At 50.6% G+C, this 22483-nt stretch overlaps 2 protein-coding genes across 8 annotated transcripts in view; both read left to right on the forward strand.

Annotated features, from left to right (window-relative positions):
* Window positions 1-7987, forward strand: part of NCAM1 (neural cell adhesion molecule 1) — an 84527-nt gene extending 76540 nt beyond the window's left edge. For 4 of the 7 annotated variants that reach the window (XM_058857079.1, XM_058857078.1, XM_058857080.1 and 1 more), the window contains 4 exons: window positions 146-353; window positions 1041-1157; window positions 2107-2862; window positions 3896-7987. In XM_058857079.1, coding sequence (XP_058713062.1) covers window positions 146-353; window positions 1041-1157; window positions 2107-2862; window positions 3896-4010 — 1196 coding nt within the window. In that variant the 3' untranslated portion in view covers window positions 4011-7987. The remainder of the gene's footprint in view (window positions 1-145; window positions 354-1040; window positions 1158-2106; window positions 2863-3895) is intronic. The other 3 variants (XM_058857086.1, XM_058857087.1, XM_058857081.1) reach the window with 1 other exon arrangement.
* A 2488-nt stretch (window positions 7988-10475) lies between these two features.
* Window positions 10476-21892, forward strand: TTC12 (tetratricopeptide repeat domain 12). Its single transcript, XM_058856850.1, has 20 exons — window positions 10476-10539; window positions 10646-10849; window positions 11532-11609; window positions 12120-12241; window positions 12733-12792; window positions 13110-13181; window positions 13526-13586; window positions 13668-13856; window positions 14352-14418; window positions 14919-15007; window positions 15545-15710; window positions 16313-16405; window positions 16574-16637; window positions 17366-17500; window positions 17831-17932; window positions 18438-18506; window positions 19245-19346; window positions 19829-19928; window positions 20773-20995; window positions 21758-21892. Exons 1-20 carry the CDS (start codon window positions 10476-10478, stop codon window positions 21831-21833), a joined length of 2136 nt encoding a protein of 711 aa, XP_058712833.1. The 3' UTR covers window positions 21834-21892.
* Window positions 21893-22483: the final 591 nt, after the last annotated feature.

A 22483-nucleotide genomic window follows, 5' to 3' on the forward strand; every position in this document is an offset into this window, starting at 1 on the left:
TTTCAGGCAGGGTAAAGCACTGGTTATGGCACAGGGCTGACAGGGGGTGGACTTCCCAAAAAAACAACTTAAGCCGAATCTGAGCCCTGGAACCTCCAATGTTAACCCGAACGCCTTCTCTTCTTCTCTCCCGTGGTCTCTGAAGCCAGCACTAGCCCTACCTCGGGCCTGGGCACTGCTGCCATCATTGGCATCCTCGTGGTGGTCTTCGTGGCGCTGCTGGTGGCCGTGGATGTCACCTGCTACTTCCTGAACAAGTGCGGGCTGCTCATGTGCATCGCCGTCAACCTGTGCGGCAAATCCGGCCCCGGGGCCAAGGGCAAGGACATGGAGGAGGGGAAGGCGGCCTTCTCGTGAGTACTGCCCCCAAATACTCCCTGTGTGCCCACCTGGCAGGACACGAGCTGCCTCGGGGAGCGGGGGTCCCTCATCTCCCTGGGGAGGGGCTGGGGTTTGCTTGGTGCCTGCAGGAAGGTGGTTCTGGAGTTGTTCCTCTGGTTTTTTGTCTCGTTCCTGTTGGTAGCCATCAAATAGGTGCTGGACATCCCACTGCTGGACATCCCAGTGCTGGACATCCCAGTGCTGGACATCCCAGTCATTACAGTCATCCCAGTGCTGGACATCCCAGTCATTCCAGTCATCCCAGTTCTGGACATCCCAGTGCTGGACATCCCAGTCATTACAGTCATCCCAGTTCTGGACATCCCGGTGCTGGACATCCCAGTGCTGGACATCCCCGTCATCCCAGTGCTGGACATCCCCTTCATCCCAGTTCTGGACATCCCAGTGCTGGACATCCCCGTCATCCCAGTGCTGGACATCCCCTTCATCCCAGTTCTGGACATCCCAGTGCTGGACATCCCAGTCATCCCAGTCATCCCAGTGCTGGACACCCCATGCTGGACATCCAGGGAGTTCCTGGAAGGAGCAGTGGCCGCAGGGAGGGAGCTGTCCCCGCTCTCCCCGTGGCTGTGTCTCCCCGTGGCCGTTTGCAGGCTGTCTTTGCAGGAGGAGCCTTCACTGCCCTTCCCTCGTTACAGGAAGGATGAGTCCAAGGAGCCCATCGTGGAGGTGCGGACGGAGGAGGAGAGGACCCCCAACCACGACGGGGGGAAGCACACGGAGCCCAACGAGACCACCCCGCTGACAGAGCCAGAGTATGTGGCCTTAGGCAGCCCTAGCACAGGGTCACTGCATTGCCCTCAGCTGCCCTAATCCCTCAGGAACACGAGTTAGGGCAGGAAGAGAGGAAGAAAGGTAAAATCTCCACGTGCCAGTGAGGAAGTGCCTCCTCTCAAGCTTCAGTGGTTGCTGCTTCCAGCGTTGGAAGGGAAAGGGGAAGGAAGCAGAGGTTCCTGAAGGGCTCTGCCAGTGTGTCCAGTGTGGAGATCCAGCTCTGTCCAGGGGCACTGCGAAGGATCCGGATCCGGAGCAAAATCGGCCCCAGCTGGCAGCGAGCCCCGTCCCAGCAGTGCTGGGTGAGAGCTGGGAGAGATCCTCCCGAGGAGCTGGGCCCTGCAGGTGGAGTCACAGCCAGGCTGAGCATTCCAGGGGAGACCTGAGCTGAGCTGGGGCCTGAGTCTGCAGTAATGTGATGTGAGAACAGGAGCTGGGGTTTGATGGGGGCTCTGCAGGCCTTCAGACACACTGCAGGACAGGACAGGACAGGTGAGGGGCTGGATCCAGCGTGCACGATGGCACCGTGCTGTGTTGGTGGCAGGTGGCACCGGGCTGCAGGCTCAGGGAGTTGGCAGAGAGCTGCCTGGAGAGGTCATGACCGAGAGGCTGAGAGGAGATTTAGGTGAGAAGAGTCTCTGCAAGCAGACAGGATCCCATTTGCCTCAGCCCACGTGAACGAGCCATTCCTGCAGGTCACGTCCTCTTGGCTTTTTTGCTCTTCCTGATTATCCTGAGCCATCCCTTTGCATGTCTGACCTCTGCAATCTCTGCTCCTGAGTCCCTCTCCACGTCATGTGTGTGTGCTGTCCTCACTCTCCCTCTCTGCCCCCTCTCCCCGCTGTCACTTCGGGCCTTCATTGTCTCTCTCTCTCTCTCTCTTTCCCTCTCTCCCTCTCTCTCTCTCTTGTCCCCGTGTCCCCCTCGCAGGCACCCCGCCGACACCGCGGCCACCGTGGAGGACATGCTGCCTTCTGTCACCACGGGCACCACTAACTCTGACACTATCACTGAAACCTTTGCCACGGCCCAGAACAGCCCCACCAGCGAGACCACCACGCTCACCTCCAGCATTGCCCCTCCGGCCGCGGCCGCTCCCGACGCCAGCGCCGCCGCCCCCGGCCAGGCCACCCCGGCCAAAGGCGCGGCCCCGGCGTCGTCACCGCCGCCCTCCTCCGCCCCCAAAGTGGCCCCTCTTGTTGATCTCAGCGATCCCCCCAGCTCTGCTCCGGCCACCAATAATTTATCTTCAAGTGTCCTGCCGGGGCAGGCCGTGCTCAGCCCCAGCGCCGCCGCGGCCGACGCCGCCAAAGCCGGGAGCAAGGCGGCCGCCCCCAGCCCTGCCAACCTCAGCAGCCCTCCCGCTCCCTCGGAGCCCAAGCAGGAGGTGGCCAAGAGCCCCGAGAAGGAGCCTGTGCAGCCCAGCGCCGCCAAGAGCCCGGCAGAGACCCCCAAGAACCCGAGCAGCGTGAAGAGCGAGGCTGCCTCGGGCGGCGCCGCCAACCCCTCGCAGAACGAGGACTTTAAAATGGACGAAGGGAGCTTCAAGCCACCAGACATTGACCTTGCAAAGGATGTTTTTGCAGCTCTGGGCACTGCTTCTCCTCCTGCTGCCAGCGGGGCTGGTGGGCAAGCCCCCGAGCCTGCTGCTGCCGCTGCAGACGGCTCTGCCCCCGCAAAGACCGAGTACGGCCAGCTTTACTCTTGTCTTGGTTGTGTGCTGTGTCCCTCGTGCCCTGGTGCTCGTGCTGTGTCCTCTGTTGGGTGTTCTCTTGACTGACCTCGCTGTTTCCTTAGCCAGCCACCTCACCCCAGAGCCCACGGGGTGCTGGAAGGTGCCAGGAGAGCAGGAATGGGCTGTGCCAGGGAGGCAGAGGAAAGGAAGCTGGGAGTTTATCAGAAATGTGTTGTTCCTCAGGCTTTTGGGCAGCTTTGTCTATCCTGGGTTATTCTTTGCTACAGAAGAGCAGAAATAGTCCAGTTTGGTGTAAGGAGCTTTTGGTGTAAGGAGGTTGTGCAGGTCAGTGAGCCCAAGCCCCCAGATCCCATCTCTCACAGGTCAGAGCAGCCTCGGGGCTCGCTGGGGGCCAGCCTGGGCACAAGCAGTGCCAGGGTGCCAGCTCTGGAATCTCTGGAGCTGTCCCCAGGCTGGCAGGAGCCTGCCTGAGAGAGGGGGGAGCACCCCGAGCTGGGCAGGAGAGAGAAAACAGCAGCAGGGGGCTGGGGGAGGGCTCCAGCTGTGCTGCAGATGTTGGGCTGTGCCTGGGCTGGCACTGGTCACCTCCCTCACGCTTGTGAAAATGTCTGTGACAGAATTCCTGTCCTCTGTGCTCCCCTTTCTCCGGCATCCTGGGGATTTCAGGCCTGGCTGTCTGTAGGAACACAAAAAATGGGATTGCTGCTAAATTATCAGGGAGTTGGGTGCTAAAGCCAAATCCTTCTGCAGTTGTGTGAGGTTTCCTTGCTGCTCCTTTTTGCAGCCCTGCAGCTGAGCCCTGAGCAAAGCCAGGGCAGGGAAAGCCGAAAATTGGTTAATCTAGAACTGAATGAGCCAGGGCGGAGGAGCTGAGCTCGGTTTTCCTTATTCCAAATGCTGGTTTTGCTCTGCCAAAGCGAGTTGTTCCCACACAAACTCTAATTCACTCCTCCCCCGTGGCTAACTGAGCCCAGCCCGTGTTTCTGTGCCTCTAAACTCTGTCCCTCTGGTGCTTCTCCCCAGGAAAATGCCAGCAGAGGACAAAGGCGCCGTGCAGGACAGGAAGAGCCCCCCAGCAGAAGTGAAGACGGTGCCCAACGAAGCCACACAAACAAACGAGAACGAGAGCAAAGCATGATCAGCACCGGCAGAGGGGACGGCAGAAACCTTCACCGAGCATTGAAATCACAACCCACACACCCATCTCATTCCTCTAGTGTCTGTTGCCTTTTTTTAAAAAAGAAAAACAAACAAACAAACCAGAAAAATGCATAAACGGGGGGAGGGAGGGAGGGAATGTCTCTTTTTTCCTTTTTATTTTTACTTTTGTTTTGTTTTGTTTTTTCTCTTCTTCTCTTTTTGGTTTTGATTTCTGTTTTTTTGGTTTCGTTGAGATTTCTAGACAGGTTCTATTCGTTGTGCACTTGCTTTTAAAAAGTAAAACATGTTAAAAACAGGGTTAAACCCATCACCAAATCAGGGCCCAGCTGGCCCTGTGTATATTCAAACAAACAGACATTGCAATGCTGGTTGCAGTGTGGTTGGGAAACTCAAAATCAAGGTAGTCCTAGACACAAAAAAAAAACCACAAAAAAAGACAAAAAAAAAAAAAAAAAAGAAAAGAGACCCTGTTGTTTCCTTTGTTAGTATAGCAGAGATAACCACTGTGCTGCTGGGCACGGCTGGTGCTTAAAGAACAAAGTCCACAATTTATTTTTATACTTTTCAGTCGAGTTTGAAATATGTAAAGCCTCATAAATAAGTTATAATTTCTGTTCACCTTGTATCTGGTCAGTATGCAAAGTGTCTCGAGCTCTTTGTGACTGAATCCTGCTCGCCACGTTAGACCTTTATTTGGGGTTGATTATTATCTGTTTTTTAGGAAGAATGCCAAAATTGCAGCTTTGGGGGATGTATTTCAATTTGCAGTATTCAGACTCTTACATTTCTTTTTCAATTTTACTTTCAATTTTTTTTTGTTTGTTTGTTTTGCCAACTTTGGTTCTTTCCAGTGTTTACAATTGACAGATATTTTTTAAACTTTTGTTGTGTTGAAATGGATGTGTAAAATAGCTGCCTTTTTTTTTTTTCTTTTTTCTTTTTTTTTGTTTTTTTTTGGTTTTTCAGTCAATCCAGTCCTGTAGACACTAGGGTAGCAGCATGCTTGCTTTGCAAAGGGAGACATTTTCAACCATGGATGTTTACAGTAGTCGTTTCCCCTTTTCTCTTTTCTTAATTATTGTTATTATTATTATTATTGTTATTATTATTATTATTATTTCTTACTGGAGTAAGAAGAAAAGCGATGCTGGGGTTTGGTTTGGGGTTTTTTTGGGGGGTGGGGGTGCTCAAACCACTTGCCACCACTCAAGGGCTTTATCCAGCAATCCCCAAATCTGCTTGGGGTGAGGGAACTGCTGGAGAAAATCCTTCTGTGCTTAAATTTAGTTTGAAGTCCCTTGCTGGACCTGGGCCTGACTGCATAAGAGAAATATCATCTCTGCTTTTTTAGGACATTCTCCCCTTTCCTTCACGGAACCCTCCCGGGGCTCTGAGGAGCACAAGGGAGGTTGGACAGTTTGGGCTGGTCTGGGCTCAGGTGTGTGACCAAATCGATCCCTCCTGATTATGGCAGAAAATTCCAGTTGCAGAAAATACCAATTTCAGCAAATTGCAATTTTAGCAAATTTCCAGTTTTGGAAAATATCAGTTTCAGTAAATACCGACTTCAATTAACATCAATTTCAGGAAAATCTCAATTTCAGAAAATACCAATTTCAATAAATTCCAATTTCAGTCAATTCCAATATCAGTAAACTCCAGCTTCAGTAAATACCATGTCCTCTGATCCTAAAAGAAAAACAAACCTAAAAGCGAAGATTTTTTTTTGTTCCCCCAAAAGTTGCTGGGCAGATTCCAGACCCTTCCTGCAGCTCCAGCTCCAGCAGGAGATCCTTGGATCCCTCCCGTGGGAGCTCCTGCAGGACACAACCCCTGGAATCAGGAGCAGGGGCTGGAATTCCGTGCCAGGGACATCCCTGGGCATCCTGCAGGGCTGGGCAAGGGCTGAGACCTGGCTTAAATCATGGATTAATGGGATTTAACATCAGGAATCACGGAGCAACACTGAGATTTGGGGTTGGAGAGCTGATTAATGGGATTTGTTATCAGGAATCATGGAACAACACTGAGATTTGGGGGTGAAAAGGAGCTGTGAGCGGAAGGAAGGCAGAGGAGTGTAGGGAGAGACCAGCCCATTGTATAGAGATGTTCCTCCTCTTGGGGTTTTGGGTTTTATTTTTTTTTTTTTTTTTTTTAATTTTAATTTTATTTGTCCTTTTCTTTTTTTTTTTTTTTTTTTTTTTAATTCTACTTTAGATCTGCAAGCTTGTGCACTGTGGGTGCGTGACTATTTTAGTGTGAACCGTGTTTTTTGTCATAGTATTGAAATAATAAAAGCTTCAACATAGTTTGGATGTGGAAGGTGTAGCGCTAGTTCAGATTTGAGAAACAGAAAGAAAAAAAAATATTCAGGAATTAAAATAATTAAAAAAAAAAAAAAAAAGAAAAAAACAAAATAAGAAAAACCAGAAAGAGAACAACTCTTACAAAGAGCAGAAGCCTTTAAATGAGAAAAGCAACCCGAGCTGACTCTGGCGTTCCCAGAAGGATGAGGGGGGTGTGGAGGCTGTATCCATGTATTCCTTGGGAATATGCAGTCTGTTCCAGTGGCATCACACCATTTCCAGCTGTGAGAAACAATGGTCTTGTCGTTTGCTGAGTGTGGGGTTTCTTGCGTTTTGTTTTGCTCAGCTCCTGGGGTGCGCGGGAGGGCGATGGAGGCGCAGGCTGAGGCTCCCCTGCCCGTCCTGGGTGGCTTTGGGGCAGGACAGGGCCCGATTCCCAGCCCTGGTGCCAAACCCAAACCCGTCCCAGCGGTGTCCCTGAGCCCTGGGGACGCTGGGCTCACCGTGCCAAGGATTCCTTTCTTTTCCCCAAAGAAACGAGTCCATAAACAGCAGCGGTGCCGCCGTCCCATGGGTGACCCCACTTTGTCCCTTTTGGTCCTGCTGCTTTTGTCACCTGGCTGTGCTGTGAGCCCCAGAGCTGAGCAGCTGGTAAGAAACACATCACCATTCCCAAAACCCCGCCAGGAGGGAACTGGGGCTCTGCCCCACCCGGACAGGTGTGTTTGTCCCAAAAGGTGACAAGCTCAGAGCCCAGTGGCACTTTGGGGCTGGGCTTTAAGGTCCCTTCTGTCCCAGAGCTCTGGTTTGGGGTGGACTCTGAGGGACAAGGACACCCTGAGCACTGCCTGAGCTCCTTTGTGACCCCTCCCCACAGCTGTGCTGGCTCTGCACCGCCCTGAACAGCCAAAAATCGAGATTCCACTTCCAAGTGCCCCGTTCACAGCCAGCTGCAGCCTCACGGCTTTGATGTGTCCCCTCGGGGAGGGACCAACCTGGGGCTGGTGGCACTGCCAGGGCTGCTGTGGGGCTGGTGGCACTGCTGTGGCTCTGTGTGTCCATCCCTGGGGTTGGTGGCACTGCTGTGGCTCTGTGTGTCCATCCCCAGGGTTGGTGGCACTGCTGTGGCTCTGTGTGTCCATCCCTGGGGTCGGTGGCACTGCTGTGGCTCTGTGTGTCCATCCCTGGGGTCGGTGGCACTGCTGTGGCTCTGTGTGTCCCTCCCTGGGGTCGGTGGCACTGCAGTGTCTGCTCCAGGGTCGGTGGCACTGCCCCGTGCCCGTCCCCAGTGTCACAGGAGCGGTGCCATCTCGTGCTGCGCCATTCGTACCGGTGACAATAGTGCATCCGTCAGCTTCCAGCGTGGCGTTTTCTCTCCACACTTTTCTATGGAGCCTTCAAACCCCACATTTTTCACCACCAGGCTGTTTTGATAGTTGTTCTCAGCCCCTCCATGGCCATCCTTCCCCAGCATTCCCTACTTTTGGGGGCCTTCTATCTTGTTAAAAAAAGAAAAAAACAAAAAATCTTTTTACCGAGTGAAACATCGACTCCACCTTTATCCCCATTCTCACTGGTGTAAATACTGATACTAACTGAGGATTTTGACTTTGCATTCTGTCAGAATACTGTGTTCAAATAAAAACTAAAAAAAAAAAAAAAAAAAAAAAAAAAAAAAAGCTGATGCCTGCAGTCTGCCCTTCTTTAGCCTCATCCCAACTGAAAGCACTTTAACATTTATTTCTTTGTCCCTCTGTATTTATTTACTTATTTCCTGGAGATAGGAAACACAAAAATGCAGTTTCACAGCTACTGTGGAGGTTTTTTTCCCCCAAAAAAAGGCACTTTTCTGTTGCCTGGCTTGTGGAAAGTGTGACTGGAGTGTTGGGTTTAGGAGGTGACCTCTGCCCAGCCTGAACTGGGTGCCGGAACTTAATGAGCTTTGAATGTAATTAATTTATTCAATTAATTCATTTAGAAATCTTGATCTTTTTTTTCTAAATTCTAGTTAAAAATTGACCAAATGCCCAACTTTAATTTTTTTTACTCTGGGTGTTATGGGGAGGGGAGGGTTGTCTTATCTTCACGATTCTGGCAAAACAGACTTGATTTCCACACCAAAGTTTCCATTTTAAAGTCGCTCCCCAACCATTTGATGTAAAAAACACCAACTGCTCTCAAGTGGGGAAGCATCAACTGGCCCAAGCCCCTGGTTGGGGTTGAAGGGGAGGCTCTGGGGTTGCCCTTTGAGATTTGGGGTTGCCCTTTGTGGGTGCAGAGGTCCCTCAATCCCCACGGTCCCTGTGCCCTGCCTGCTTCCTGCTGCTCCCTTTGGACCTGGAGGAGCTCAGGGCTTCCTCCCTCCTCTCCCAGAGAAGGGAAAAGGGATTTTCCTGCCCCTGGAGCTGGGGCTGTGCTCAGTGGTAAAACCACTGACAGATCCTTTATTAGATCTTGATGTTTCTTCGGCCGTTTTCTCAACCCTCAGACCTTTTAATTTCCATTTAATTTTAATTTTCCCTCGTCTCTCCCTCTGTTAAGGCCATGGCACCCGACTGGCAGTGTCACCTTGGCTGAGTGTGGCTCCTTTTCCCCCAGGCTGAGTTTGGGGTAAGTCTAGCGGGGTTGGGGGGGCTGGAGGGACGTGGAGGGAGATTTTTGTGCTGCCTCTTTCTCTCATCCCTTCTAGAAATCTAGATAATTATTTATCTGGCCTTTTATCAGCTATCAGTGTATCAATATCGTGCATGAGCTTCAGAGCATCATTTCAAGTGCTTTTTGGAGTGCCCAGGGACTAAAGGTGTCTCCCCGCTGCACATTTGCTGCCCCGTGTGGATTTATTGCCCAGGTTTTGTGGGATAACAAACAAACTCCAAACTCCCGAGCATCCCACTGCCCCAGCTGTGGCCTCGTGGGTGTTTTTAATGGGACACTGGGCTGGAAAAAGCTTCATTAGAGGGGAAAAAAAACCCTTTGGGATGAAGGGTGGTGCAGGCAGAGCCGATGGCAGTGAGGGGAGGGACGGGAATCTTTTGGCTGAGGGGGAAAAGGGATATCCTGGCTGTCCTACAGCCAAGGGGGTGGGAGGGCTGGGGGATTCTGGCTGCCCGTGGAGCTCAGCACCTCTCTGGCACTCGGGATTTCATCTCCCAGCCGATGGGGTGGGATGGAAGCGGAGGCAGATGGATGTGGCCGGGCTGTCGGTTCCCTGTGAGGTGTCCCACTTCACCCCCAGCAGCCCCGGGGAGACCCGTCCTTGTGCTCCCTGCGTGTGGAATGTGCTGCTCCCGGGAACGGCAATCCTGGGAATGGCAATCCCTGGAATGGCAATCCCGGGTACGGCAATCCCGGGAATGGCGATCCCTGGAATGGCAATCCCGGGAATGGCAATCCCGGGAATGGCAATCCCTGGAATGGCAATCCCGGGTACGGCAATCCCGGGAATGGCAGTCCCTGGAATGGCAGTCCCTGGCAGCGCAGCTCCGCGATGCTCTGGCTCCCTGCGGTGGCCGACAGCTTCCATCGCCTCTCAGAGATCAGGAAAGCCACAGCCTTTCAGGGAGATCGAAAAAGAAAAGCAATCTGAACCTGGCATAAAAATCAGGACAAGCTCCAGGTTGGACATGGGCAGGAATTTCCCCATGGAATTAGCGGGGGAGGTGCGGAGCGCCCGTCCCTGGAGGCGTCCCGGGAAGGTCCGGGGCCGGCACTCGGGGCTCTGGGCTGGGGACAAGGTGGGGATGGCTCACGGGGTGAGCTCGGTGCCGCCGGAGCTCTTTTCCATAAAAACATCCCGGGATAATCCCGGGATTCTGAGCCGGGAGCCCGCGGGCGGGACCTACCGGTTTCCCGCCAAACTGCCGGCTCATTTACATAACCCCGCCCACACCCGCGCAAGCCCCGCCCCCTTTATCTGCATATCCCCGCCCCTCATTTGCATGGCCGCGCGTGCCGCGTCCGGCGCGTCCCCTTGACAACGGCGGCGCGGGTTCGAGCCCGGCCCCGGCGGCTCCGCTGTCCCCCGGTGTCCCCTCGGTGTCCTCTCGGTGTCCCCTCGGTGTCCCCCCGGTGTCCCCTCGGTGTCCCCTCGGTGTCCCCTCGGTGTCCCCCCGGTGTCCCCCCGGTGTCCCCCGGCCATGCTGCGCGACGAGGACACGGAGGCGGATTTCCAGCGCTTCCTGCGCCGCGTGGACGATGTCAGTGAGTGCCGGGGAGAGCGGGAGAACACCTGACCTCCTGGTCCTTCCACGTTTGAAGTCCTGTGTGTATATATATTTTATTTGGGGTTTTTTCTGTGCCTTTTTAGCCAATTTGCTGCAAGGCCTGAGCTCCCCGGACGCGGCTGTCAGGGAAAAATCCCTTGCTGAGACAGAGAAAAGGCTCCAAGAGCAAGGAGGCAGCAGGGAGGAGGAGGAGGAGGAGGAGGAGGAGGAGAGCAGGACCACGGTGAACAGAACACTCATCAACACTTCTGTAAGAGCTTTTCCCTCTCAGGTTAAAGCTGGACTCTGTTCAGGTCTTTCCACAAGTGGAAACTTCCCAGGAACGTCAGAGTTTATCAAATCCTTCCCATCCTTAGTTTAAATATCCCCCTGATGCTGGTTCTGGGTGTCAGGAGGGTGTTTCAGACACGCCCTGATGCTGCTGTGCTGTGTTTCTGTTCCTGCAGGGCACGGCGAGGCCGCAGGCGGTGGATGCAGGTAGGACAGTGCCTCTGTCTGTCTGTCTGTCTGTCTGTCTGTCTGTCACAGCTCTGGAACCACGCTGAGCAGGGATGGAGCTCCTGCAACACCCGGTTCCACCCCTGCCAAAGTCCAGGCTGACTTCTTCTGCTATCTTTAACCAAAATCCAGCCAGATGTAGGACCAGGCTGGAGGTCTTTGCTGGCATGGCTGTGTTTTTCACAGGAAGGAGCCTTGTTCTATTCTGTCTCCTCATCTGAACACTTTTTATTGTGAATTTCAAGGTTTGTTTGCCCCTGGAGAGGAGCTGCAGCAAGGCAGGTGTGCAGATCCTCATCACTGTCTGTGACAGCCACTTCCACTTTAACTGCTGAAATGTCCCCTCAGCATTTGCTTTTATTAAGAAATGACTCAGAAATACCCTAGGAATTATTGGGTTTTTTCTCTGTTTTAATGAAGTTTGCTCTTATTTTCCCCCTCTGAAATGGCACCAACTCTCCTGGCTGGAAGATGGCTTCCTGGCAGCTTTGGAAAAGGATGCCAAAGAGCGAGCCCAGCGAAGGAGGAGGAAGGAGCAGCTGGCAAACGGTGATGGCTGAGAGCTCTTGGGGCTGGTGCCCTGCCAGGGGCTGGGGGAGCACAGCTGGGATTGTCTGAGCACGGGGAACCCTCAGGGATCCCTCAGAGCTGCTGTTCCCCATCCCCTGCTCATGGTGGGCTGGGATGGAGGGAGGGAGGGAGATGGGGCTGAGTTTTCCCTCTGGAGGAGGAACGGCTGGAGTGGGAGCCTCGGGAGCAGTGGAATTGTGGAACTGTGGAACTGTGGAATTGTGGAATTGTGGAACTGTAGAATTGTGGAATTGTGGAACTGTGGAACTCTGGAATTGTGGAATTGTGGAATTGTGGAATTGAATTGTGGAATTGTGGAACTGTGGAACTGTGGAATTGTGGAATTGTGGAATTGTGGAATTGAATTGTGGAATTGTGGAACTGTGGAACTCTGGAATTGTGGAATTCCAGCAGGGGAGCGTGGCCTCTGTCTCCTCAGGCCCACCTGGGGGGACAGGAGGGAATTTCTATTCTCAATTCACTCTGCAGCCCTGAAGGAGCAGGGGAACGAAGCCTTCAGGGCAGGGGACTTTGCCCTGGCCGTGCAGAAATACTCCCAGGGGCTGCAGGAGCTGAGGGACAAACAGGAGCTCTACACAAACAGGGCTCAGGTCAGTGCAGCCTCTTCCAGCTGCTTCTTGTGTTGCTGTGCCAGGATAAAACCCCAAAAACATTGCTCTGTCCCAGCCTCTTGGATGTGGTGAACCCCTCCAGGGCAAGTGGGGAAAAATCTTTGCAATTCCCAGTTTTATTTAAACACTCTGATTTTATTTATTTATTAATTGATTGATTGGTTTATTGATTTATTTTATATTTTTTCAGTAATCACTTCTATAACTGCAGAGTGAAATATTTGCTCTGCATTCTCTGTAACCTTTTGTACTCTGTGGGTGTGTGCAGAATTCTGTTAAATTGACTTGAAATTAGAAAATCCAGGGAGATGGTGAACCAGAATGGAAATTACCCTGCAAAAATCAATGGCCAGGCCAATCAGCAGCCTAATTTTATTCTTTTTAATTAGACAGTGTTTGTACAACAGTGAGCAGAAATTGTTTGAAGGGTTCTCATTCTTCTGCCTGGATTTTTTTTGGGTTTCTTTCAGGCCTACCTGAAGCTCCATGAGTATGAGAAAGCCATCAGTGACTGCGAATGGGCATTAAAGGTAATTCCAGAATTGTCAAGGGGAAAAGATCTCTGAAATCAGCATTATTTACAGAAATCCATATTTTTGACTCAAATGAACAGGAAAATAATCACCTTTTGGAAACCCTGCTTTCCACCCTCACGTCAAGCCTGTGTTTCTCGGGTCCCTGGGGGCAATAATTCAGCATAAAAACTTTACACACCTCTGATAAATGGTATAAATACCCTAATCTTTGCCTTGGGCAGCTCTACTTATTAATCAGAATGCTGGAAAAAATATTGAAAGGCTGCAATTTTCTAAACACATAGCTAATAATAATTTCTTTTTTAACTCAGTGCAATAAAAACTGCCTTAAAGCCTATTTCCTCATGGGGAAAGCTCACCTGGCACTGCAGCACTTTGCTGAGGTAAGCTGGCTGGATTTTGGGGCCATGGGACCAAGTTTTGGTTTGCTTTTGGTGGGTGAGAGGGAGAAAGTTTCATGCCATGCCTCAGTTTCTGTTTTCTCACTCTGATTTTTTGCTCCTTGGGTTTTACTGGAAATTTTCCTTTTAATTTGCAACAGCAGGCAGATGGAGGGACTGGGAATATTTGACTTTCTGGGGAGTTTTGACATTTGTGTCTCCATAAATTTTACTTTTCACATTTATTAAGAACCACAGCCCTGAAAACTTTTGGGATCTGCCTGGGATGTTGTTGATATCTTCCCATTTCTAGTGAAGCTGAGAGCCCTTTCCTTCTCCCCCTCAAGTCCAGGCAGTGCTATGAGAAGATGCTGCAGCTGGATCCCCAAAAGGAAAACCTGTTCAAAGGTAAGAAATCCACCTTCTCCCCCTGGATTTCCACTGAGGATGGAGCAGAATTTCCCTGCCAGGTTTCCCTGTGATCCCCAGAGTGCGTGGACGAGGCCAGGCTGCAGGAGAAGAGGCTGAGAGAGGAGGAGAGAGCAGAGAGGGAGCTGCAGGCTGGGAATGCTGCTGCTTTATCCATCCAGGAATTGCTGCAGAGGATCAGCAGCCCTGAGCACGACATCCTCTACTACACGGGGGGCATCAGGCTCCTGGCAGAAGTGCTGGACAGCTGTGAGTGTTTTGCTGCCAAAATTGTTCATTTTTGGGAGGTGTAGCCCAGGCAGAGGAGGGCAAGGGAGCAGTTTTTAAAGGACCTCAGTAACTGTTCCTGTGTTTGAAACATAAAAGTGGCAATGTTGGATATTGCAGCGTGGCCAGGAGGTGTTTACACATGTAAATGTTGAGAGTTCTCAGGGATTTGGGTCTCATTTGTTTATAAATATTTGCAATTCTCTGTTAAAGCCCATTGACTTACAAAGCCAATTTTGTGTTTCAGCCGTCCTGAACAGTCTTTCACTTGAAGCCAACAACACCAGGCAGGAATTAGAGCAATTTTCAGCTTCAAAACCACTCCTAATTCATTCATTCTTGAATTTCCCCCCGTTTTCAATGATGTTTTTCCCCAAAGCTGCTGATGCAGTGACCTTTTCTTTTAGCAGTGTGCAGGAAGAGCAGGAGCCTGCCTGGCTGTCACACACCTGAGCTGTTTGTCTCTGCCTCTTCCAGGCACCGGGCAGACGCTCTTTAGGACAAACAATGGCTTCAGTATCCTCAGGAACGAGACTGTCAGAGGGTAGGAGCTCTCCAGAGGGGGATTCCAGCCTGGGGAAATGGGAATATTGTTTTCAAGAAACAGAATCACCTCTTGAAATGCAGGTGAACTGATCAGAGGAGGATGTAATCCCAGATTTGAGTGTCTGAATGGAGGGACTTGTACCTGACTGTGACACAAACAGTGCTCCCTTACATGCAGGGAGGGGAATTCATTGATTGCTGTTTGTGCCTGCTCTTTCTGGGAGTTATCCTATCCCTCGTGGTGAGAGCAGGTTTGCAGAAAAAATCTGAATACAAAAGAAGATCTGAAGGCTCTGGCTGCACCCCCTGGTGCTCTGGTTGGGCCCCAGGGAATATTTGGGTGCTCAGCTCCGGGACTTTTTAGGGTTCATCCTTTCTTGGGGTGGTGGCTGCAGACAGAGCTGAGGGATGGAGCACGTGCAAATCTTCATTCCCTGGATATTTCCCAGGGTTTGGTCCATCCTTGGCTCTGTCCACACGATGACTTCTCTCGTTCAGGGCCTTCTGTGCAGAGAGCAGAAGCCCTGCAGAGGTGGAGCTGTGCATTTCCCTTCTCCTCCTGTGGCGAGCTGCCTGTGCTGGGAATGGTAAATCCCTGCAATCCTCCCTCGTCCCTGTGGGATCCATGTGCCATTCCTGCATGGCCACCCCTCTCCCAGAGCACCTGGCTCCATCCAGCTGTGCCTCCACCCCGAGTTTTGCAGCTCAGGGGGAGGTGCTGGATGCAGCCATGGTTTTGGCAGGATGAAATTTCCACTCTGTGAGCATTTCAAATCCACCCAAGGGGTGGAAAGTAAATTCCCTGTGATTTTTTAAGATAACACCACTTGCACAGTTTTCTCATAGACCTGAAAAGAGCAGAGTTTTATAGAAGAGAAGGCAGAATTATTTTAGAATTATCAGTAGTGCTTGGGCAGGTACCTGCCCCTGCTTTTAGGGAATACCCACGTGGGTGAGCAATGGGCTGGGGTGGGCTGTAAAGTGGAAATGCGGAATTTTGGTGTCTGTGTTGACCTGTGGGGTTCAGCTGACGCCAAATAAAATATTCCTGCTGGAAAACCATACCAAAATAAAGTGGGGATGCCAGTGAGAGACGCCGCTCTGAGATTTCCCCTCTCTTGCAGAAGAAAATCAGCGTCTCCTGTTGGCCCAGCCCGAGGTGGGTGCCCAGCTGCCGGAGCTGCTCTCCTCTGGCACAGCCCAGATCCACAGGGAGACCTTGGCACTGATTTCCCTCTACTCAGAGAGCCAGAGTGGCCGGAGGCTGCTGCTCAGGCAGGACCTGAGCAGGTGAGCAGCAGCAGGAACGTGTCCTGCAAGGACACCTGTCCCAGAAACTCCCTGACAGCGGCACTGAGGCTTCTGCCCCGTGGCAAAAGTCAAAGTTGGATGTGTGGGGTAGAGCTGCAGGAGGTTTTGATTCAAGGTAGGAGGGGGTTCCTGCAGTTTTGAGTCCCCTCCTTTAAACCTGTGTAGGGCTCAGGCACAGCTCACCCTGGTGCCTCTAAAACCTCCTGGATTCCAGCTGGGAGTCTCTCCTCATTAAAAAATTGGGGTTTGTGGTTATTTAGTGTTGCCATGGCTCAGTGAGAGGGGGAAGAAGCACCATTGCATTGCCTTTGTCCCATTATCCTGCTGCTCCCTCCCAGAGTTACACTGACAAATGTCCATTTACTGCTTTGGAGTAAAAATGGGCAATCAGGAGAGATTGTTCATTTTTCCTGGGGAGGAAAGCTCCAAAGAACAAACCACATCTCAGAGTGTGCTTAAAAAAGCCAGATTGAACTGTGATTTGCAATACCAACAACCTAAAAAAATAGAATTTTGGTCTTTAATGATTAATCCAGAGCTGACACTGATTTTTGGTCGTTGTTTTTTCATTTTAACACCAGATGGCTGCAGATTTTGCTGGCATTTGTCAAGAGCACTGATGCAAGGGCTGACAGTGCCATGAATATCCTGTCTGACTTAATTGGAGAGGAAAGGTAATTTAAATTCCTCATTCATTTCTATAAAGTTGTGCTTGGAGTTGTATGAAACGAGCCAGGTGGCTGTGGGCACCTTTGCTGTGAGGTTACTGAGGTTTCTTTTCTTTTTTCTTGCCTTTAGCTCTGGTTTTGGACTAAAACTTTGGGTTTTTATCCCCCCAACAGGTTCCAAATCCAGTGTCGGGCCACGCTTTCCACAGGGGTTTTACCTGTATTCACCCAGCTGCTGGTAGGGAAGATCTGATTTTGTATTTCCAGTTTATTTTTGTGTAACATGTCCTGAGGCTGCTCTGTGGGTGTAAGAGATTGACTTTTGTCAGGAAAATGTTCTTTTTCTCCAGTATTTTGTCCTACACATCCCTGGTTTAATATTCAGTTTAAACTCTGGCCTTGGTTGCAGATTCCCACTGATAATTTCACCTTCAGCTTTGAGTTTTGCTCTTCTTGATGTGACTTTAATCCCCTGTCAGCAACCTGTTCTGTCTTGGATGCTGATTTTTGCCTTCTGATCTGAGGGTGAGGAGATGACATTGTCTCCCGAGTTAAAGAATTCCTTTCCTGGCTGTCCTTTATTCCAACAGCAAATTTAAAATGTGTTGGTGCAGAAACCTGTCCTGAGGAAGGGGAAGATTGCTGCAGAATGGCAGAGCTGGGCAGTAAAATACTCCCATTTCTCCAAATGAGCAGCAAGACAATCATTTCCTAACTTCCACATTGTTTGTGGCTCTTCTTTCTGAACATTCCCTGCTGGAATTCCAGCTGCAGCAGCTGTTCTGTGCCCTGAGGAAATGTTCACACCTAGGGAGCACAGAATCCATCCCTTTTCCTCATAAAGAAGAAGGAAAACGAGGGAAATGCGCAAACCTCGTGCAGCTGGGATTTAACAGAGGGGTTAAATGTGGGTGCAGAGGGGCTCTTTGCTGCTCCTGGTGCTGTTTGCTGCTCACTGTGTTGCAGGTGGGTGCCAGGCAGGTGGGGCAGGCAGCCCTGGCCCGTGCTGTGGCTCTGCTGGGCAGCCTCTGTGCAGATGTTGTGCTGCGGGCACAGCTGGCTCAGAGCAGGGAGTGCTGGCACGCCTGTCTGCAGCTGCTGGTAAAGGAACCTCTGTCTGCTCCCCTCCCAGCCCTTCCCCTCCACCTGGGGGTTTGGGGGAAGCTCTGAGAGCAGCAAACCCTCAGCTGTGTCCCCTGAAAGCGGCTCCTTGCAGGGGAGCACAGCCCTGGGGAACGGGAGGTTCGGGGAGTGGAAGGGATCCTTGCACCATCCCAAACATCCCCAGCTGGGCTCTGCACCTCTGGGTGCCAAACACACGGATTGGTGTCATAGGGGTGTCCCCAACTCTGCTTTTCCTCACCCTGGGGCTGCCCCAGGAGGATGAGGAAGGGCCCTGGGAGCTGATTTGCCTGCCCTGCTCTCACACAGGATGGGTGCCCTGCTGCCAGCAGCCCTGAGTACCAGCAGTGTGTGTTTGCAGTGCTGGGGCTGATGATGAACCTGCTGCTTGAATCCAACACCACCATCCAGGTAGGCAACATATTTAAAAAACATTATGGTGTTGCAGGTTATCATTATTTAAGGGTAATTGACAATTTAAGTAGGCTGAAAAGTAAAAAAAAAATACTGAATTTTCTCCTCTGCCACCACCTCCAATACACAAACACGAGGAGAAAACAGTGTCAAGTGCATAAATTATCTTTCCATAGTGGTATAAATGTTCTGTTTGGATTCACTCTCCAATTGTGCCGTGTTCTGAGATCCTGGTTACATTCCAAGATTATCCCAAACTCAGGATTCCATCAGGAAGGCAGAATTCCCAGAGTCCCCCCAGGGTGGGTGCAGAGCTGGTGACTCCCCTGGTTTCCAGGGGATTCCTTTGTCCATGAGCCCATTTCTGCTCCAGCTGCAGCTGAGTTTTCCCTGAGTTTTCCCTGAGTTTTCCCTGTGTTTTCCCTGAGTTTTCCCTGAGTTTTCCCTGAGTTTTCCCTGTGTTTTCCCCAAGTTTTCCCTGAGTTTTCCCTGTGTTTTCCAGGACTTTGCTGTGCCCATCAGTGGCAGGTGCCTGGCTCTGCTCAAGCATCAGGAGGGAAGGATTATCACAGTAAGTCACCAACAGAAGCTGGGTTTGGCTCTCCTGAGCTCTTCAGAGCAAACTCCTGCCTGGTGCAGGGGGCTTTGAAGGCTGAAACATTCCTAATGGCAATAAAGAAGTAACAGACCACTTTTATATTCATTTTTATATGGTTTGATGCAAGAGGTTTTCAAGGTTCTCTTGCAGCCTGCTTAATAGAATCTCTTACAAACCATTTCAATATGAAACCTTTAAGAACCAGAGCAGGAGCAAAGGAGCAAGAGCAGTTTGGGTGTTCAGCAGCTGTTCCCCTTTGCAGTTCCTGTGTGGGAATTACAGTTGTTCTCCTGGGACTGGGGTGGGACTCCAGGGAGAGCAGCCCCTCCAGGCAGGGCCAGATGTGGGCTCTGAGTCCCTCCCCTGAGCTCTCAGGAACTTTTCTGAGCTGTTTGACTCCTCTCAGTGCCACCAGTGCTGGTCTCTACTATTTTTCTACAGCTATTTTTATTTTTTTAATGAATGAACACCCTGGGAGTTGTGCTGGTCCCAGCTCACATCTCTGCTGTGCTCAGTCCCCAGGAAACCACCAAAAAAAAGCCACATCCTGAAGATGTTCTTTGCTAGATTCTGGAATTGCCTTAATTTCTGTGAATTTCTTCTTCTAGCACTTTAATTACTTCAGTCTTACTCTGCAAGGAACAAAATAATTAGGCTGCCTGGACCAATAAATGTTTGGTTTTGCTTCTCTCTCCTTTTCCCCTCATTTAGAGAGCCATTGGAGTGCTGAGCCGGGTCCTGCCAGCGTCCCCCTCAGCAGTGGAGGAAGTGCTGAAAGGAGGAGTGGTGAAGAAAATGCTCAAATTCCTGAAAGTAAATCCAACTTTCTTTATTTCTGCCTGCATTGTCCCCTGAGCAAATCTAACTCCCCCTGTGTTTATCCTCCTTTCCCTGGAGGATGTGTCTGCACTGTTGTAACAGCGCTCCCAGCTTTCATTTTAAGCCTTTTTAAAATTTATTTTTAATTCCTATTTTAATTTTTGCTGTACAGCTGTGTCCAGCAGGTGTGGATTATGCAGATCAAGTTAGTCTAGAAAAAAAATCTGTGGCACAGGGCTCTTGTCAAGGGGAGTTGAAAAGGATTGGGCTGCAGAGATCCAGGGAATGTTGTGTGTTTGTTACTGGCAGGAATTCAATGAGTTTTATGTGATTCTCAGCCCGTGTTCACCTTGAGATAAACACCCTGGGAGGGTTTTCAGCTGGAATTTGGGCTCAGGCCTGGGGAACTCCTGAGTTCCCAGCCTGTTGTGGGGCACAGTGGGGATGTGTTTGTTCACTCTGCCTTAACCCACCAGGCTGGGGGACAGCTCACATGCAGCTATGCCATAAAGACCCTCTCCATCTGCACCAAGAGCAGCAGGAGAGCTCAGGAAGAGCTGCTGAGGTGGGATAAAAGTAAGTGAAACTTGTGATTTCCAGGGCTTGGGGTTGTTGGTGGTGTCCTCAGTGGGGACATTAAAAGCAGCTGGAGCTGCAGGCAGAGGAGTGGTGCCAGAGCAGTTTTAGGGGATTTCTGATCTGTTTGCTTGGATTGCTTTAAACCCAGCCCCAATCAATGCTAATGGAACAACAGCAGAGAATACTGAGATTTTATTGAAATTTCTGTCAGGAAGCTGTCAGTGCCTGCAGTTCAACCTGCACCCCAAGGATTTCCTCTCACTCCAGCTGCAGACAGAGCTTTCCTTGCCTCAGATCAGCAGCAACACTTCACCCTCATTCTCTCCACCAGAACTCTGGATTTTAACCTGTGAGAAGTCATTAATTCTTATTTTGTCAGCTCTGTTTGCCAGAGGAGACCTCACAGGTGAGAAAGCCGTGGCTGCATTTATCCCACCAGTGCTCAGTGATCCCTGAGTGTTTCAGGATCTCTGGCCTGAGATGTTGCTGCTGCTTTCAGGTGTCAGAGCCAAAACTCTGCTGTCCTCAGCTCCCAGGTGAGCTGAGCTGCTTTGGTAGCACTGGAGGTACACAAAGCTTTTTTTATGTTCCTTTTTCCAGCTGTTCTCTCCACTAGAGCATTTCTGGTTTAAAGGGTTTAATGTGGCACGTTCAGCTCTTTGTGACAGACACATCTGGGCAGGTGGAGCTGAGGCAGCCTCCTGGATGCTGAAATTGCCATGAAATTCCCTTTCTGCCCCAGCTTTTCTGGGGAAACAGCCCCAAACTCACTGCCTGCAGCCAGCAGGGAAGAGCTGGAGCGGCTCTGGGTGTGTGTGACAGAGATTCCCTCTCCTGCCAGGGTTGCAGGTGCTGCTGCAGCTGCTGGAGTCGGGGGATGAGCTGACTGTGGGGAATGCAGCTTTCTGCCTCAGCCAGTGCCTGCTGCTCCCCGGGGCAGCATCATCGCTGCTGGGCTCCGGCGTGGTGCAGCTGCTGCTCCGCCAGGCTGCAGGGGATGCTCCCGGAGCCCTGCAGCGCAACTCAGCCATTGCCCTGGGCAGGCTCTGCCTGGCTGAGCCAAGGTAGGAGCAAAAACTCCCTTCTTGTACTTCCCTCCTCTGCTGGCAGCTGATAACCCCTGGAGAAACAACCAGGGTAACTCAAATCTGCAATTATTCGGTTAATTTCTATAAATAGGCTGTGAATTCTATTTCCCTCCTCCAACCAGAATTCCCTCTTGTGATCCCGTCCCCAAATCCTGCTTGGGGTGTCACTTCTGTCTCCTCATCTTTCGAGGAGTTCACTGACCTGTGCTGGAAGAACAGAAGTGATGTTGGAAGTCTGTAGATCCCAAATGAGCAGTAGAGAAAGTATCAGCCCTGAGATCTCTCTAAAACAGCAGAGATAGAAAGGAAACTCATTCTTTTCTTAGTTTTGTTCATATGAAAAAATATTTATAATATTATATAATATATAAAATATAGAAACATTATATATAAATTATATAATATAAAATTTGTCTATTAAATTTATAGATTTTTATAGATACAAAAATATATATAAATTTATATATAATATATATATATTTATATATTTATAATAAAGAATATTATTTATGTGCCTTTCTGAGGGCAATAATAAACTAAAAACTCTGTATTAAGAGTATCTGTATTAACTCTGCTGTTATTATTATTATTAATAATAATATTAATATTATTATTATCTAAAACCTCTTTTTTAAGAGGAATTTATTGAATATAGCATTAAACACCCCTGGAAGTTTGGGCAGAGCAGTGAAAAGTTGAATTTTTAGTCACCACCTGTTCCCCCTGTTGTCTCTCCAGGCACATGCAGCAGCTGAGGCAGCTCAATGGCTTGGCCATCCTCAACTCCTCCATGAAATACGTGCAGAGCAGCTGAACTCTTCAGAAACCTTCCACAAGTGCCCTTCATCTCACTTGCTGTTGAGTTTTCTTTGCTTTAATAAAATTCATTCAAAGCACATCAGCTTTTCAGTGGCTTTTTTTAGTGGCTTTTTTCAGTGGCTGTTCCTGGGCTGTCTCTGACTGTTCCTGGGCTGTTCCTGACTGTTCCTGGCTGTCTCTGACTGTTCCTGGCTGTCTCTGACTGTTCCTGGGCTGTTCCTGGGCTGTCTCTGACTGTTCCTGGCTGTTCCTGGGCTGTCTCTGGCTGTCTCTGACTGTCTCTGACTGTTCCTGACTGTTCCTGACTGTTCCTGGGCTGTTCCTGGCTGTCTCTGACTGTCTCTGACTGTCTCTGACTATCCCTGGACTGTCTCTGACTGTCTCTGACTGTTCCTGACTGTTCCTGGGCTATTCCTGGGCTGTTCCTGGCTGTCTCTGACTGTTCCTGACTGTTCCTGACTGTTCCTGGGCTGTTCCTGACTGTTCCTGGGCTGTTCCTGACTGTTCCTGGGCTGTTCCTGGGCTGTTCCTGGGCTGTTCCTGGCTGTCCCCTGGCTGTCCCAGCTGTCCCAGCTGTCAGTAGGAGCCTTATCTTCCCTCTGCTCAGGTGTTCAGTGCCTCAGACAGGCAGGGCTGTGCCAGGAC

Source organism: Poecile atricapillus, chromosome 25 (genome assembly GCF_030490865.1).
Source record: "Poecile atricapillus isolate bPoeAtr1 chromosome 25, bPoeAtr1.hap1, whole genome shotgun sequence".
In the NCBI taxonomy this organism is placed as follows: Eukaryota; Metazoa; Chordata; class Aves; order Passeriformes; family Paridae; genus Poecile; species Poecile atricapillus.